Source organism: Brassica napus, chromosome C3 (genome assembly GCF_020379485.1).
Source record: "Brassica napus cultivar Da-Ae chromosome C3, Da-Ae, whole genome shotgun sequence".
Taxonomy (NCBI): Eukaryota; Viridiplantae; Streptophyta; class Magnoliopsida; order Brassicales; family Brassicaceae; genus Brassica; species Brassica napus.
In genome coordinates, this window is record NC_063446.1 from 830,116 (window position 1) to 846,711 (window position 16,596).

The 16,596-nt window shown below is 37.1% G+C and overlaps 3 protein-coding genes and 1 long non-coding RNA gene across 7 annotated transcripts; 2 read left to right on the forward strand and 2 right to left on the reverse strand.

The window, feature by feature from the left end:
* Nucleotides 1–702: 702 nt before the first annotated feature.
* On the forward strand, nt 703–3,423 carry LOC111204228 (NAC domain-containing protein 78). Of its 2 annotated transcripts, none has more exons than XM_022698479.2 (6): nt 703–1,129; nt 1,209–1,486; nt 1,565–1,756; nt 1,998–2,561; nt 2,673–2,793; nt 2,877–3,423. In XM_022698479.2, exons 1-6 carry the CDS (start codon nt 964–966, stop codon nt 3,242–3,244), a joined length of 1,689 nt encoding a protein of 562 aa, XP_022554200.1. In that variant the 5' UTR covers nt 703–963; the 3' UTR covers nt 3,245–3,423. The 2 variants fall into 2 exon arrangements, with proteins under 2 accessions (XP_022554200.1, XP_022554199.1); XM_022698478.2 differs by having other exon boundaries at nt 804–1,129; nt 2,670–2,793.
* Nucleotides 3,424–3,449: 26 nt separating this feature from the next.
* On the reverse strand, nt 3,450–6,521 carry LOC106441335 (acyl-CoA-binding domain-containing protein 6). Of its 2 annotated transcripts, none has more exons than XM_022698480.2 (14): nt 6,377–6,521; nt 6,082–6,195; nt 5,931–6,008; nt 5,751–5,855; nt 5,604–5,670; nt 5,441–5,502; nt 5,218–5,357; nt 4,992–5,118; nt 4,803–4,917; nt 4,617–4,705; nt 4,456–4,539; nt 4,044–4,370; nt 3,903–3,962; nt 3,450–3,789 (listed from the first exon to the last, which is right to left on the reverse strand). In XM_022698480.2, exons 2-14 carry the CDS (start codon nt 6,190–6,192, stop codon nt 3,643–3,645), a joined length of 1,512 nt encoding a protein of 503 aa, XP_022554201.1. In that variant the 5' UTR covers nt 6,193–6,195; nt 6,377–6,521; the 3' UTR covers nt 3,450–3,642. The 2 variants fall into 2 exon arrangements, with proteins under 2 accessions (XP_022554201.1, XP_022554202.1); XM_022698481.2 differs by having other exon boundaries at nt 6,082–6,240; nt 6,377–6,479.
* A 251-nt stretch (nt 6,522–6,772) lies between these two features.
* On the reverse strand, nt 6,773–10,705 carry LOC111204229 (protein BTR1). Of its 2 annotated transcripts, none has more exons than XM_022698483.2 (9): nt 10,466–10,705; nt 10,288–10,359; nt 9,501–9,739; nt 9,308–9,414; nt 8,718–8,911; nt 8,275–8,339; nt 7,971–8,111; nt 7,280–7,296; nt 6,773–7,188 (listed from the first exon to the last, which is right to left on the reverse strand). In XM_022698483.2, the coding sequence occupies exons 2-9, from the start codon at nt 10,352–10,354 to the stop codon at nt 7,092–7,094; spliced, it is 927 nt and encodes a 308-aa protein (XP_022554204.1). In that variant the 5' UTR covers nt 10,355–10,359; nt 10,466–10,705; the 3' UTR covers nt 6,773–7,091. The 2 variants fall into 2 exon arrangements, with proteins under 2 accessions (XP_022554204.1, XP_022554203.1); XM_022698482.2 differs by having other exon boundaries at nt 8,275–8,402.
* A 2,393-nt stretch (nt 10,706–13,098) lies between these two features.
* Nucleotides 13,099–14,100, forward strand: LOC111203731. The gene is made up of 3 exons (XR_007321045.1): nt 13,099–13,344; nt 13,412–13,589; nt 13,681–14,100. It is a non-coding gene; the product is annotated as an uncharacterized LOC111203731 (long non-coding RNA).
* Nucleotides 14,101–16,596: the final 2,496 nt, after the last annotated feature.

The window sequence follows — 16,596 nt, forward strand, 5'->3', positions numbered from 1 at the left end:
GAAAAAGTTGTATCTCAAAACAATAGAAAATCTACCTATCTATAATTCCTCGTAAGACTCTTATAACCCTAATGACAAATATGAAAAGCAAACAAAAACCTCAAAAGAAAAGGACATTAAGTAAAAAAGGAAAGACACGATTGAAAACCAACAAGGAGAAGGAGATGTATGTTGCATCAGAGATCCATGCATTTTCAGAGATGGTTTTCAAATGCTGTTTTTCAACGTTGTTTTTGACTTATGTGTGTTTTTTCGAACACGGACTTTAGAATTACAACTGAAGATTTTCTTCTCTCTTAAATCACCTCTGTCTTTAGCTATGTTTTAGTTATGTTAGCTTTTCAGCTTACCGTCCGAGTATCTCTATAGTTGTAATCGGAAGTTTAATTTTAAAATAAGCATTCATTGTTCTAAAAAACACTTTTCGAGATTAAAAGTGATTGCTGTTTTGGTATTTACTGTGAAGACTGTATGCTTTTTGGTTTTTCTACTATTACCACCATTGATGCCAGAAAGCTATGGGCCTGTCTGCTTTTATGCTCTGGCCCATAATATATACTGATTCAATTAGACCTAAGTTGCTGAAAAAGATGACCCGTTTGACTGCTCTCTGGACCCGGTTTACAATCATAAATAGCATGAAAAAACAGATTAGCGTCCCAACGACCAATACAACACGTCGGAATCTTCTAGAATCACAAAAATTAAGAAACGTGTTGACGTGTCACCTAACTAGAACACCGTCGCGAATCAAAATATCAACGCACCGTCACTATAAACATCTCTCCAACCTCGCCCTCGTGCTTCTTCCCTTTAGTCTCCGCGGTTGCTTCATAACAACGTCTTCCCCCAATTTTCCCCCAATTCAAAACCCTAATTTTCCTAATCTGTTAATTTCACCTCGAATCAGACAAAAACCCTAAAAATTCTCCAAGATTTGAGCTTGTTCTTGCTCGCCGATCGATGGGTCGCGCCTCAGCCACGTCGCTCGCTCCCGGGTTTCGTTTCCACCCGACGGACGAGGAGCTCGTTCGCTACTACCTGAAGCGCAAGGTCTGCAACAAGCCCTTCAAGCTCGACGCCATCTCCGTCACCGATGTGTACAAATCCGAGCCTTGGGATCTACCAGGTTAGATAATCGAATTTGGTTTAAGCTTCAATTGTGATAATAATCTTGAATTAGGTTTTGATTCGATTGTGTTTTGTAGACAAGTCGAAGCTGAAAAGCAGAGACTTGGAGTGGTACTTCTTTAGTATGCTGGATAAGAAGTACAATAATGGATCGAAAACGAATCGTGCGACGGAGAAAGGATACTGGAAGACGACGGGGAAGGACCGGGAGATTCGTAATGGCTCGAGAGCCGTGGGGATGAAGAAGACGCTTGTTTATCACAAGGGGAGAGCTCCTCGTGGTGAGAGGACTAATTGGGTTATGCATGAGTATCGTCTTACTGATGAGGAGTTGAAGAGAACTGGTGCCCCACAAGTAAAGATACCTTTTTTTCTTGTGAATCTGAAAGTTTTATGGATTGAGTTATTGACTTTGATGAGTCTGTTTGTGTAGGATGCGTATGTGCTGTGTAGGATATTCCAGAAGAGTGGCACGGGGCCGAAGAATGGGGAGCAGTACGGTGCTCCTTATCTTGAGGAGGAGTGGGAAGAGGATAAAATGACTTTTGTGCCAGAACAAGAGGCTCTTAGTGAAGGGTTGGGTGTTGATGATGATGTTTATCTCGACATTGACGAGTTTGACGAGGTTTGTGTGTTAAGTAGTAGCTTTAGCTTTCTTTATGATTAATGTATATTGTAATTGTGTTTAGTTATGGGGATAGCATATACTGAAAGTGTTATAAGTGATGTTGTTACAGATATGGAACATGATACCTGTTTAGATTTTAGATTAGGGATATATGTTAGTTAGCTTAGGTTTTGGCATACATTTCTACATTCATGGCATTTCTTTTGTTTGAACGTTTGTATTTGATTTTCTTTTGCAGAAGCCTGAGAATCTTGTGGTCTATGATGCCATTCCTGTTGAGCCTAATTATTACCATGGAGAATCAAGCAATAACGTTGAGTCTGGAAACTACTCAGACTCTGGAAATTACATTCAACAAATTGACTCTGGTGGTTGCTTTGAACAGCCAATTGAAACGTTTGAGGAGGATCAGAAGCCTATCATTCGGGACGGTAGCATTCAGCCTTGCTCTCTGTTTCCCAGTGATCAAGACGGTTGCGATGTGCAAGATGAGAACGCGGTGAATCTGGAAACTTCCAACAATAATGTGTTTGCGGCTGGTAATTGCTACAGCGACATTCCTATTGATGATACCAACTATATGCCTGACGAGTCATTCATCGGTATTAGCAACAATCTTCCACTCAGTGATGGTCTGTACCTGGAAGGAAATGATCTCGGCAGTGCTCTACCAGATGATTTTGACTTTGAAGATTATCTTGACTTTTTTGGCGATGAAGACGGTCAGAATTTGACTCTGGATGTTTCTCAATTGTTGGGATCTGAAGATGCTCTTCCTAACCAAGAACGCATTGACCAGATGGTAAGAGTCTTGCTTTCGACTTGCTTAGACGTTTTTTTTTTTTTGATCAAATGACTTGCTTAGACTTTGTATGTGTTTTAAGTCCTTACTAACTTACTTTTACACCAGCAGCCTTCCTCTGAAGACTTGGAGAAGGAGGATGTCGCAGAAGGCAAAGAGACGGTGGAGAAAAAGGAAAGTGGCGAAGGATCTTCCTCAAAGCAAGATGCAGATGTCACAGACTACGATTCAGGTAACACTCGGATGTTCTTGCACTCCTAGTCACACAAATCATTTGATGACTGGTTCTAACTCTTCTGAAACTAAATCATGCAGCTTCAAAGTACCCTTTCCTCAAGAAGGCGAGCCAGATGTGTGGAGCGACATCTTCATTTGCTTCCCAGTTCCAAACAAAGGACCGGCTACACGCAGGGCAATCTTCAGGTTCGGTTCACGTTACTGCAGGTATAATCAGAATCTCAAACATGACTCTAGCAGCGGATATGGGCTGGTCATATGACAAGAACAATAACCTCAACGTAGTCCTTTCTTTCGGCTTGGTCCAACGGGATGATGGTATGAGTTCCTCTGTAAACAAGACGGGAGGAGTTCCAGCGACAAGAGCTATGTTGATCTTCATCTGCTTATGGGTTCTCCTGCTCTCCGTTAGCTTCAAGATAGGAACCATGGTCTCTGCTCGGTGATTAACATCAAAAAGTTGTACCTCTCCCAACTATATATAGGCTTTACTTTGGCAATGCTTTGCTGCCGCCAATATTTTATCTTTCGTGCAAGGATTTTGTGTAGTTTGAACTCTCTTTACAGTTTCTGGTTTAACTTCCAGAAATAAGAACATAATTATCAATTGATTAAGTTGGAACCATTGGCTTTAAACGTTTCAAACTGGAATTATCAGCAAAATGTAGTTCTTTATTTAAGATGAGCGTGAAATAACAAACACATTCATAACAAACAAATTGATTCTGAATCTTTTGTTGTAGATAAAAAAAATAACTTATGTCTCACACTCAAAAGTAGTATTATAAACCAATGTTGGATTCGAACGTTGAGCATCTTTAAATGTATGTATTGTTTGGGATCTCTACCTAGTACCCCAGCCCCAGCCTTGCTTTTTCACGGTCCCGTCTTCTCTTTCATCCGATGCTAACTTCTGTTTTCTAAGCATCTCAACTTCAGCTTCAATGGATTGTCCTGACTCCAATGCTTTCTGCAGTTCTGCTATTTGTGCCTAAGACATTCCATAAGAGATAGAATCGCCAATGAGCTGGAGATTTTGGAAAAAACGACACAAGCCGGCAAACTTAAAGCAGACTGTGAATGTAGAAGGAGGCTTTTGTATACCTCGAGTTTAAAGCATCTTGACCGCTCTGAGATAAGTTGACCTTGTACAGATTGGAGTTCCTGCAATAATGTGAAAAGATTGTGAATCTAACACAAAAGGGGGAAGTAACATTTCACTTGAGAGTGTTGAGAGGTACGAACTTGAGATAGTTCAGCGTGGGTGCTATTAACTTCATCTATCTTTTCCCTGAGCTTCGAGTTTTCTACTTGGGTTTCTGCAACAGATGACTCCAGAGTTCTTTTTTCTTCTTTAATGGAATCGATTGTGTTTCTGATATCTCTCTCAGGGAAGCTGTTTCCTGTTCCGTTGAGAGTTGGGTTTGCAGGTGGTGGAGGAAAATCTGAGCTATCTGACTTGGCTATGGCATAAGCAGCAGTGACAGAGGCCGCAGCTGCAGCGGCTGCTGGTGACTTGAAGATTTTGGGATGCGAGGATGATTCTCCTGGCTTTAGTCTCATGACGAATATCTGTGTGAAAAGAAGACGAGAGTCGAATATAATGGATAAGACGTATCACTAAGGCATGATTTGCGTAAGCTGTCTATGGGCTTACATCATTGTTATACTTTCCGTTATAGCCGCCAAAAGCTACTAAGATGTTCTCTCCAAATACTGATGCTGAGCACACACTAAGGCCCTGCAGTTTGAATAATACATCAATACATAAGAAAACTCAGACATGAAAGAAATTGAATTTAGGATTAGTTGATCAACCTCACTAGCAAGTGGATGCCTTGCTCCTACATGTGTTGATGTAGACCAAACCAGCTTCGACATATTTAGAACAAGGGTCTCTAAACAACCTGCACGCACGAAAGGAAAGAGTCACAGAGGAGAGATGCATGCAAAAGCCTGTTAAGCAAGCGGATACGTAATTATAGAACCAGAGATTGCATTTACCGGTACTGTTATCACCGCCCCCAACAATATACCAGTTTTCGTCAATGGTTATTCCTGCGTGTCCTGCCCGAGGAGTTACATCATCTCCCTGAACATGAGGCTGTGACCACTCCATCTGCGATGTATGCAAGATAATTATCAGAAACATGATGAAAATGATAAATAAAATTCCAGAAAAAATGTGCTTACGGTTTGCAAGTCGAGGATATAAAGATCATTGAAGAAGATAGAATGAGAACAACCACCAAAAATCAAGAGGTAACGATCGGAGTGTGTAGCAGCTGTGTGATCAAATCTGGGAACTGGGCGTGTCTGCCTGTCAAACAAGAAAAACACACACTTTAGATCTAAGACCAGCTAGAAAAATAACTGCACTAAAACATAAATAAACATAAATCTAGTTGAATAAACTTACGATGTCTCAACCACATCCCAAGTCATTGTCTCGAGATCAAGAACATGCAGATCATTCAGCAGCCTCCTTTTCTTATCTTCCCCACCAAAAACAAAAACTCGGGAACCTACCAGCGTAATGGAATGTCCACCACGTGATACCTATAAAACAAAAACAAAAAAGAGTATAACTAGCCAAAACATAAAAATGTGTACGGACCAATTCAGATTAAAAGTTTCCCTACCGGAACATTCCCCGAGGCCTCAACGACTCCACACAGATGTGTTTCCAAATCAATAAACCGCACTGTAAGGAAGAATCAACACACTTTATAAGCATCTGAAACAGCATCCACATGATTATTTTTCTCTTGCATCTCACAGAACAACATCTAGATATTGGCTAACCTGACATGTTATCTGATTGATTCTTGGAGTACCCACCGATCAGAAGAAGCTTGTGTCCCCACTTAATCTGCCAAGATTTTTCACAATTTTTTTGAACATTTCAAGTATATGATTGCAAAAACTCTTGTGCAAGTAAAAAAACTTTACCATACGGTGATCTGAAATAGCAGGAAAAGCCTCCCCTAAGCTACCATCACCGTCTTCAGTTTTAAGTTTCAGACTATCCCAAGTCAAACTTCTAAGATCAAACACCTGACAAGTTGATGAGTTCAACAAATCAAACACAGATCCATTAAATAGATAAAGTAAACAGAGAATTAAACTAACCTGGACATCAGATAAGTAACGGCCGTTACGGCTTCCACCGACAATGCAGAGCTTCTCATCAACAACCACCGCCGCATGCTGCATTTTTCATAAAGAAAACGATTCAATCAGATAAGTATAAATCTCTCCAATCAAATCGATCAAAATCGACCTTGTACCGAGCTGATGCTCGTGAGCCAGGAACAGTGAGCTGCGTCCACTCATCGTGGGGGAGATTCGAATGCCAATCACCGACGTCTATCTCTTTCCTGATCTCTTCCATCGTCTGCCAATTTTGTAGAACAAGTTACGAGATGAGCTTCGATCTCATCTGATTTAACAAATTGATATCGAATTAAGAAAATTCATACGAGATACAGAGACTAGGGGGAACAATGCGATCACAATGAGATCTGAACATTAATTAAGAGAGAACGGATAAAATAAAGGGAAGGAGGTAGACGAACATGAAGATAGTAATCGAGATGGCGGCGATAGTTAGAGCCGCCGGAGAGAGCGAGTGGTATCGGAGCCGGAGAAGGTGAAAGGAATGTGGGAGTGAGATTGAATCGTCTCCATGTATATGATAATTTGTGGGCATTTACGTAAATTTAGAAAGTTCCTGGTACTTTCAGTAATAATTAAATTCAAGAAGTACGGGGTGATTCGGAAAATATCAAAAGCTTACTTGTCAATTAGGTGGGTGGTTTTGTATAGATATGAGAAGATAGGTGAAATTTGGGAAATATTAAAAGTTCCGGATAATGAGCCTAAATAATAAAAATATATGAAAAATTGTTTTTAAAAAATATATATTATATATTTTTAATGCAATTTTTATTAACTATTAATGAAAAATTGTGAAGTTTAAGAACATTAATTGTATTTTTTAAAAAAAAATTTGTCTTAAAAATATAAAAAATATAAAATTACAAAAAGGGCAACAAAACTGAAATAAAGTTATTAAACAAAACAAAGTGAAAATAGTACTTCTAAATCCAAACCTGCTTCTCTCCCAAGAGAAAAAAAAAACACATTGTATTATGTCAAAGACATGAACAAGAAGAAACAAAGCTCCTAGAGAGAACTCTCTGCCTCACTCCAAGATGATTTGTGATCCCCATCTCAAAGCTTAAGCCTCAACAAAATGACCAAAGATGAGGAACCAAGATGGAGACTTCTTTATTCGGTCTCTCTCTCAGAGGCTGAATCAACTTTCTGTTTTATCATCGTCTCAGCTTGTTGAATTGCTCTCTGTGATCCTGTGATCGTCACTTTCCTGTCCATTTTTTGCCATTTCAAAAGTTTAGACATTAGAAGTATTTAACACAATGTTCGGTTATAGCCCTCCCAATAAGGTTAGCTTTTACCTGTCAGTGGTTCCAGATAGGCCTGGGCAAAATAACCGGAACCGAAGAACCGAACCGGAACCGAACCGAAATACCCGAAACCGGAACCGGACCAATACCCTTAAATACCCGAACGGTTCCTATATTTTTATATCCGAAATAACCGAACCGAACCGGAACCGAACCGAGAACCGAACGGGTACCCGAATATATAAAAATATTAATTATATATACATATAACATCACTAAATATATATTTTTAATTTAAAATTCTATTAAAAGTATTTGAAAATAGTTGAGGATAACTAAATTATTATAAAGTATCCAAACTAACCGAAAGTATCCGAAACTATCCGGATAGTTTTATCCGAAATATCCAAAGTAATCCGAAATATCCAATTTTTTTATCTAAATCATCCTAATTATTTGATATTTTACCTTAAATAACCAATATTTTGTCCAAATTATCCGAAGTACCCGAACTATCCGAACCCGAACCGGATCCAAATGAGAACCGAACTTTTTCCGGATATTTTCCGGTTCCTACATTTACTATCCGAACCGAACCGAACCCGAAACTATCCGAACCGAACCGAACCGAAAATAAGTCAAGTACTAAATGGATCTTCTAGCTACTATCCGAACTACCCGAAACCCGAAATACCCGAACCGAACCGAACCGATACCCGAAATGCCCAGGCCTAGTTCCAGACATGAAATCGCCTCGGTCTGATATTTTTATACGAGCACCGGTCATCTGAGTGATTTCCATGATGTTTCTTCCTCCACGGCCAAGGACCAATCCTATATGCTCATCCGACACACCAATTGTCACCGTGCTACCAGCCTCTTCCTGGAATGTATACCAAAAACAAAGCTTAAGAAATGATCAAACGAGCGAAATCATCTCTGAGTGCATTTACATGAACAGGGTGGAACATATATTATGCAAAATTATACACCACACTTCAATATATATTCATAAATAGGGTGGAATATGATGCAAAGAGACTAACCTTTTGGTGGTTTTGATACCTGCCTCCAGAACCGTTGTGTGCGTAGTTAGCTGAATTGTATCCCGCTGTTGCAACAGAAGGAAGCACATACGCATATGGATGACCATGAAAACCAGAGTGGGAAAGACCTAAAATGCCGATTTAAAAGGAACTTACAAGCGAAATAAGCTTAACAACTGACAAGCATCACACACATTCCCCAAAGTAAGAAAGAAATTCAATGTGAGACGAAAGATACTTAAACCCAATACTACCTAGCTGACATTTGACAATGTACATAGTGTAGACCCAAAGAATAGTCCAGAAGTGATCTAACCATATACTTTATTGCTTTCGAAAAATGAACAAATGCTATGCAATCCCAGACATGCAGAACAGGATAACAGAAGAAACATCAATGAGGAAAACAGACACCTAACTAAGCTAATACTGAGTTGATATACCTGCATATGAATATGGGGAATGTACATTCTGGGAGTAATGATCGTCCTCGGTAAGCTTAGCCAAAATCAAATCAATTGCCCGCATCTGCTCCTCAAAGGTTCCAGATAACGTCACTAGCCTATCACTCAACCCATAGAAGGTATTATCCAGAGGGGATATCTTAATACCAGCTTTAGATTCCTCAGTAAATGACCTGTGTCAATAGAAATAAATCTTTTAACGGCTGGTAACAGCAGTATTACTGAAGTCAAAACAAAACAAAACAAAACAAAAAATGCAACAACATATTCTAAAAAAATTTAAGAGAAACTAGACATCCCTAACTAACACTAATACTTCAAACTGAGCCATCTCTACTATCCAGAAACCTATTTGCACCTGTTATAGGATCTTGACTTGTTTATGTATGCATTCAGGGAAAATAAATTCCTCTCTTAATATGAATCCGAGAAAATGAGCATGGAAGAAATGCAAGAACATGACCAGATACATTACAGATGTAAGTTGGTGATTTTGATGTGCTATAAGAAATGGTGGCTCTGACAAGCTCATACAATCTTCTGCGAAAAATTTCAAAACAATAACTTACTTGATGGTGGCCCCTCCTTTTCCAATAATGCCTCCACAAGAACTGTTAGGAACCACGAGTCTTAGTCTTCTCCTAGGCTCAACATCACTACCTTCTTCAGCATGAAGCTAAACAAACAAACATAAAAAATCAAAAAACTGCTCTCGTAACAACTTAATATGTATACATTAGTTAAAAGCAGTTGTGATATTACCTCGCTGTGCAATTTATCAAGGATAAGCTCAAGTCCATTGACAACTTCTTTAATGGATCCCGATATCATAATAATCCTATCAGTCGTCCCAGGGAAAAACTCTTGGTTACGCGAGAGCTGGATCCGGGCCCCGGACTTAGCCTGAAACTCGGTGATGGTGGAGCCTCCTTTCCCAATGACAGAACCAGCAGCCGCATTGGATACAAGAAACCGAATGTGCGTTGGCTTCTCAGCAGAGTCTGCAAGAGAGAGAAAGCCATTATAAAGTCAAAGAGAGAGAGAGAGAGAGCATAGAATCCTCATCAGTAGTTGAGCTAAACGCTGAATTGAAATTCGAAAAAGGCAGAAAAAAAACAATCTTTGCTAAAAAAACATACAACCTCGATTAAATACTACTCCCTCTGATTGATTTTAAGCACACAACCTAAGGAAACAATTAATTTTGTATATTTCCTATATAAAAACACAATTACCTATACACCTAACTATACTTGAACCAATAGAAAAATAAATTGTTAAATAAAATTTATAAATTTTGCATGAATGTCGAAAACAACACTTATTTTGTAACTAAAAAATTTCAGAACAACGACACTTAATATGAAACGGATGGAGTATATGAAGATGAATTTGATCTAACTCAAATCACATAATTGTTTGGTTATTTCCCTAAGTATAATTATTTAGCATTCTAAACAAGTTACAAGATTTTCTTCAATGCCAAATCTAGAATGTGGAAATGCATTATCTTTGTTCAAAAAGAGCAGATCGGATCGGAAAATAGTACCATCTTCGGAAGGTTCAGGGGATCGGTCGGTGAGCTCTTCAGGGGCATATGACTCGGTGGACTCCATTGCCGCTGCAGAAGATAAATAAGAATCGAATCGAATCGAATCAATCGACATTACCAATACAACGAAGGAGATAAGACTCTGAGATTGGGAGAAGAAAATTCAAAGAGTTACCTCTGTTCTCGCACAATTCGAATCTCCTCCTTCCTTCCTTCCTTCCTTGCGTCGCCGACACTTTCTCGAGCCTGTGGTTTTTCTGAATCTGAGGGAGAGAGTTACTCTTCGATATGCCGTTTCTAGATCCTTGCTGGATTCGTCGTCTTTGTCGCCGAGCGATTTGCCAAGTGAATTGAAGGTTTGGCTCTTTGTGTATTTTGATTATCTTTTTCTATCCACTTGCTTATTCTATTGTTATTTTCCTTTTTTCATCTTATTTTATAGTTAAAAGATCTAAAATTATTAAATCAACTCAACTTTCATTAAATTACGATGACAAATAAGTTAGTGATTCTACATTTTAGATTAGGTGATTTTATCTTTTCAAAATCCATTATTAAAAATATTTGAAATAACTATGAGAGTTTAACATATTTATAACATTAAATTATGAAATAAATAGCAATTAGGTGATGTTATCTTTTCAAAATCAATTATTAATTTATTCAAAAAAGTCAATTATTAATACATTGATTTATTTTTTTTGCATCCATTAAATGTTTTTCTTTGAACTTTGAATTTTTCATAGTTTGTTAGTTACACATTTGAAAAAAAAAAAGAAGTTAGTGATTACACATTATTAGATTTTCAAACTATACAACACATCAGAGTTGACAAAGAAGATAATAAATACTTAGATTAGATACCATTAATGGTAATGCATGTCTATTATTTGGATTCGTCAATTAATGAATGTCAATAGTATTAGTTATAATGTGATTTAAGTATTCAGCTCGACAATAATGGGAAGTGGCAACCAGTATTTGCCTCATGACAATGCTATGCAGATTAATTAGTGAAAATTTTAATATATTAGTCATAGTTTTTCTTGGTATGACAAATTAAAAATTTGGAGAAGACCAACCAAATCAAGTTGCATTATACTTTAATTTTTTTAATTAGACAACTACTTCTCGTTATATAATTTCAATTAGATCCATGCGGTTAGATATTTATTTAGCGGGCTGTTATTGGGCCTACTTACAACACTCGGCGTATTTTAACTGTAGTGCGACAACTCGAGCAGGCTAAACCTGAGAAGCCGTTAGTCGTTAAAACACATCGCATCCCCAAAACGCAGTCGTTTTTCTCAGCTATGGCGTTGAGCTAAGCGACTACCTCCTAATCACTCTCGTCGAAGAAGACTAATATGGACTTAACCTAACATGGACTTAACCTAACATGGTTAACCTAACAGAGTTAGTCCTAACCATGCAAACCCATTTGTAATCCTAACCCTTATTTTTTAAACAGGGTTTAAACAGGGTTGATCCTAATAAGACCAGGGTTTAAATTCTAACGTTTTTATTTTGATTCACATAACTATTATACAATATTTAATAATATTTTTCACCAAAACAAACTTAAATTCAAGTTTTTTCGCCAAAAACTAAACAACGAAATTTTCCGTCGAAACCGCAAAATCGAGTTTTCAACTAAAACAACAAAATCGAGTTTTCCCTCCAAAAGCGCAAAATCGAGTTTTTCGTCAAAACTTCAAAATCGAGTTTTCCTGCCAAAAAATCAAAATCGAGTTTTTCGCCAAAACCTCAAAATCGAATTTTTCCGTGAAAACGTAAAGTTAATTTTTTTCTGGAAAACCCGTAAAACTCAATTTCACGGTTTTGGCGGGAAAACTCGATTTGCCGGTTTTGGAGGGAAAACTCATTTTTGCGGTTTTAGTTTTGGCGGAAAAACTCGATTTTGCGGTTTCGGTGGAAAAAATCGATTTTGCGGTTTCGGTGGGAAAACCTGATTTGCCGGTTTCGGCGGGAAAACTCATTTTTGCGGTTTTGGCAGAAAAACTCGATTTTGCGGTTTCGGCGGGAAAATGCGATTTTACAGTTTTGGCGAAAAAACGCGATTTGCGGTTTCGGCGGGAAAACCCGATTTGCCGGTTTGGGGAAAAACTCGTTTTTGCTGTTTCGGCGGGAAAACGCGATTTTGTAGTTTTGGCGGGAAAACTCGATTTGCCGGTTTCGGCGGAAAAACTCGTTTTTGCGGTTTTGGCGGAAAAACTCGATTATGCGGTTTTGGCGGGAAAACTCGATTTTGCGGTTTTGGCGGAAAAACTCGATTATGCGGTTTTGAGGGGAAAACTCGATTGCCGGTTTTTTGCGGGAAAACTCGATTTTGCGGTTTCGGCGAGAAAACTTGATTTGCCGGTTTCGGCGAAAAACTTGATTTTGCTGTTTCGGCGGGAAAACGCGATTTTACAGTTTTGGCGGGAAAACTCGATTTGCCGGTTTTGACAGGAAAACTCGATTTTGCGGTTTTTGCGGGAAAACTAGATTTTGCGGTTTTGGCGGGAAAACTTGATTTTGTGGTTTTGGTGGAAAAACTCAAATTAGGTTTTGGCGGAAAAAAACACAATTTGTGTTTTTTGACGGAAAAAGTTTATTCTTAATTGTGGAGCAAAAACTCGATTTTGCGATTTTGGAAGGAAAAATTTTGATTTTGATGCTCAACAAATTGGAAGAAAAAATCATATCATATCTTAATTTTTCTAGTTTTATTTTAAAAATTTAAGAACAAAAATAAATGGAATATTTTTTTCAATTAAATGAACTAACACTCGTAACAGTCATAACTCTTGATTATAATAGGGTTAAAACAGGGCTGAGTTAAAATAGGACTGTAGTTATAATAAACAAAAGAGGGTCGGCCCCTGACCATGTAGTTAACATCCCTAAAAAGACGAATCGAAACCCATCTCTCTCCTTCACCACCATCTCCTCCACCTATTCGCGTCTCCACGAGCTCCTCCACCCCCAAAGCTCGATTCATCTCCCGTCAGAAACAATCCGTCTCCGTTCGCCAGCTCCAGCGACCTCTAAGTAAACTCTCCACCATCTGTTTTTTTTTCTTGAAATCTTGAATTATTGTTTGTTTTGATGTTGGCAGTGGAGTATATGAGCTTACCTGCAAGTCAGTACTCGGTGCTAGACGCGGAGAGGATCGAGAGAGTTGATGATAACACGTTTACACTTTTAAATTCTTCGACTTTGAAGTGTGTCCTGTTCTGCTCGTTAGGGTCGAAGAGCAAACTAATGGCTGCTGCATCAAGCTCTTGTCTTGCAAGGTGTATCTTCGTTTCTTCTCGTAGATGTGTTAGAATTTTCAGACAAAATACAAGAACTTGCGGCTTATATGTTTTGTTTTGTACTGTAAAGACTATCAAGCATGGGCTTCGGGAGACACTTCAAGTCAACCTCTTGGGACTGGCGAGATATGATAGTGAATCAAAATGGACCTTACCTGGCTCCGAGAAGTCTCCCATCTTTTTCAAATGTGTTCTTGTAAAATGACCACAGATGAGTTTGTTCCTTTGTTTCGGAATGTCAATTGGTCCAAGCCAAAGCCCATAATATGCAAAACCCATAAATATTTAAGTCTGACCCGACCTTAAAATGTGCCGCATTTTACTTAGCCCAAAGTATATGTTTAGCTGATTCAAGGGGGGAAAGATCAGCTAAACCATCTGGTTAAACCGGTTTAACGAATAGCCTCACTCATATATTTAATTGCTAAAAGTGTACGTTAAATCTTGTATATAGGTTGAACTAGACCAGATTAATTGTAATATTATATTAGACAGTTGTTCTTTTTTTTTTTAACAAACAGTTGTTCTTTTAGGACAAGAACTCCTGTGTTTCTTTTTCATTCCATTAATCAAATCTCAGTACAAACTAAAACAGTCATGAACTAAGTAGACCTTTAGATGATGATGAGATGGGCTATAAAGCCATCTCTTTTAGACCACACCACAACTCATGTGAAACTCTGATACTGTTCGAGTAAGACCAAATAGTAAAAGCACCAAAGCAGTTAAATCTTTTTAATGGTAAAAACAACTAATGCGGTGAAAGGTGAGATCATTACCCTATTTAAATGTGTAGGCATGGCTCCGATCTTTGGCCACAGTACCATTCGATACTTTCTGTTTCAATGTCATTAAAAATGTTTGGTCTAATTCCATTTATTTCACCTCTACCCATGTAACCTAATTTTATAAGCTATTTAATTACATATCCATCGTATATATTCACAAAACTTAATAATAGAACTGTATTTCAGTAGTAAGTAGTAGGCATGGGACTTATTATCCGAGATCCGGATTCGATCTGAGATCCGCTCCGGATCCGCTCCGAAAATAGGATATCTGGGGTGCCCGGATCCGAATCCGGATAGTAAAATCTTGGATCCGTGCAAACCGAATCCGGATCCGGATATCTTAATTTTTAGGTCCGGATATAAGGATACGGATCCGTATTTTTAAAATACATTAAATTTTTAAATTTTATTAATATTTATATTTGATATATTAATATTTATACATGAATTAATCTTATAATATTATATTTTAGTTTTTACAATATTATAAACATATATAAATATATTTATAAATATTTAATTTATGTATTATATTAAAAAAATTAGTGATTTTTGTTAAAAAATTATTTTTAATTATTTTGACGGATCCGGATCCGGATATCCGCGGATAATAGAATATCGAGACGGATATCCGAAACCCGAGTATCCGGAAACCACGAATCCGGATCCGGATATTAAATCCACGGATCCGACGGATCCGGATCTGGATACCCTAAATTTCCCGGATATCCGGATCCGTCCCAGGGCTAGTGAGTAGTAACCAGAAGAAAGAAAGAAAGAAAAAGACTACATATAGATCAGTATATTCAGTTGACGTTCGTTTTATAATATGATACTAGAAAGTTTTGCAGACTTCATGATGGTAATACTGTACCAAACAAACCCGGCTAATTATTGTACCCCACTAGCCAACATTTTTTTAATAACCTGTTGATTTGGTACTAATATCGAATAATATTTGATTTCATGTGCTGGAATAATCATCATTGTTGATTCTTACGGCGTGTTATATAAAGTACTACATTTTTATTGAAGGTACTTTCACGCACGATCTAATAAAATAAATCTGATCAAACATAATTAACAAGGATCATAGAAATTAATACTCTATGTTTTTCATCAATCATCATCGTGCTTATCCACCTTTGTTTACATCGCATTCACAAGACCTCCATTATGAAAAGTAAATCTACAATGTAAACTATATTATATTGTTTAATCTTATACTTGGTAATGTTTGTACTTGTCGCTAATTGACGTCATCCCATTGTTAAAGATCAAATTTGTCGATAATATGTCAGTAAGTAGTAAATATTGACAATGTTTATACGAGTATAGCTCGACCCTCTACAATATTCAAATATCAAACTCATACACGTATATCTCAAGTGATTCAGAATAACATGTAGTTCAAGGAATCAAGTTAGTGTTTCCAAAAAAAACATGTTCAGATTCATTTCTCACAATATCAATTCATAATTATAGGCCATTTTTCAAATCTATACTAATAAAATGGAGCTTTAATAAAATGGAGCTTTCGAGGTTCCATGGAACGTTCACATCAGCGGAAAAAAATTCTTCCGAAAAATGACACGTGGCATTATTATTTAAAAAATAGAAAATAAATAATAAGTAAATTTGCAATTCCATAGAGCGTCCACATCAGCGAAAAAAATTCTTCCGAAAGATGATACGTGGCATCTTTACCAAAAATAGAAAATAAATAATAAGTAAATTTGCAACATAAAGAAAAATATATAATAAGTAAATAAACAATATAAGAAATAGAAACATTGCATTAAACAATAATAAGTAAATATACAATATAAGGAAAAATAAATAATAAGTAAATACACAATATCATTAATAGAAATATTACATTAAATATCTATCATAATATTGTTATTTGATATAAAAGGAAGAAAATTAGAATAAGTAAATATACAATTAAGAATTGAAAAAACTAAATTAAACATCTATAAATCTATACTAATAAAAAGGAACCTTTTGAGGCTCCGTAGGGCGTCCACATCAGCGAAAAAAATTCTCCCGAAAGATGACACATGGCATTATTACCAAAAATAGAAAATAAATAATAAGTAAATTTGCAATATAAAGAAAAATATATAATAAGTAAATAAACAATATAAGAAATAGAAACATTGCATTAAATAATAATAAGTAAATATACAATA

Bases quoted from the DNA above. Each gene is read 5' to 3' on its own strand.
- LOC111204228 (XM_022698478.2), top strand. From the start codon at position 964: ATGGGTCGCGCCTCAGCCACGTCGCTCGCTCCCGGGTTTCGTTTCCAC. The intron at 1,130-1,208 runs GTTAGATAATCG...TGTGTTTTGTAG, and splicing joins CGAGCCTTGGGATCTACCAG to ACAAGTCGAAGCTGAAAAGC. The intron at 1,757-1,997 runs GTTTGTGTGTTA...TTTCTTTTGCAG, and splicing joins ACATTGACGAGTTTGACGAG to AAGCCTGAGAATCTTGTGGT.
- LOC106441335 (XM_022698480.2), bottom strand. From the start codon at position 6,192: ATGGAAGAGATCAGGAAAGAGATAGACGTCGGTGATTGGCATTCGAAT. The intron at 5,671-5,750 runs GTAAAGTTTTTT...AAATCTTGGCAG, and splicing joins CTATTTCAGATCACCGTATG to ATTAAGTGGGGACACAAGCT. The intron at 3,790-3,902 runs GTATACAAAAGC...GGAATGTCTTAG, and splicing joins CAAGATGCTTTAAACTCGAG to GCACAAATAGCAGAACTGCA.
- LOC111204229 (XM_022698482.2), bottom strand. From the start codon at position 10,354: ATGGAGTCCACCGAGTCATATGCCCCTGAAGAGCTCACCGACCGATCC. The intron at 9,740-10,287 runs GTACTATTTTCC...TCTCTCTTGCAG, and splicing joins CCCTGAACCTTCCGAAGATG to ACTCTGCTGAGAAGCCAACG. The intron at 9,415-9,500 runs GTAATATCACAA...TTGTTTGTTTAG, and splicing joins TTGATAAATTGCACAGCGAG to CTTCATGCTGAAGAAGGTAG.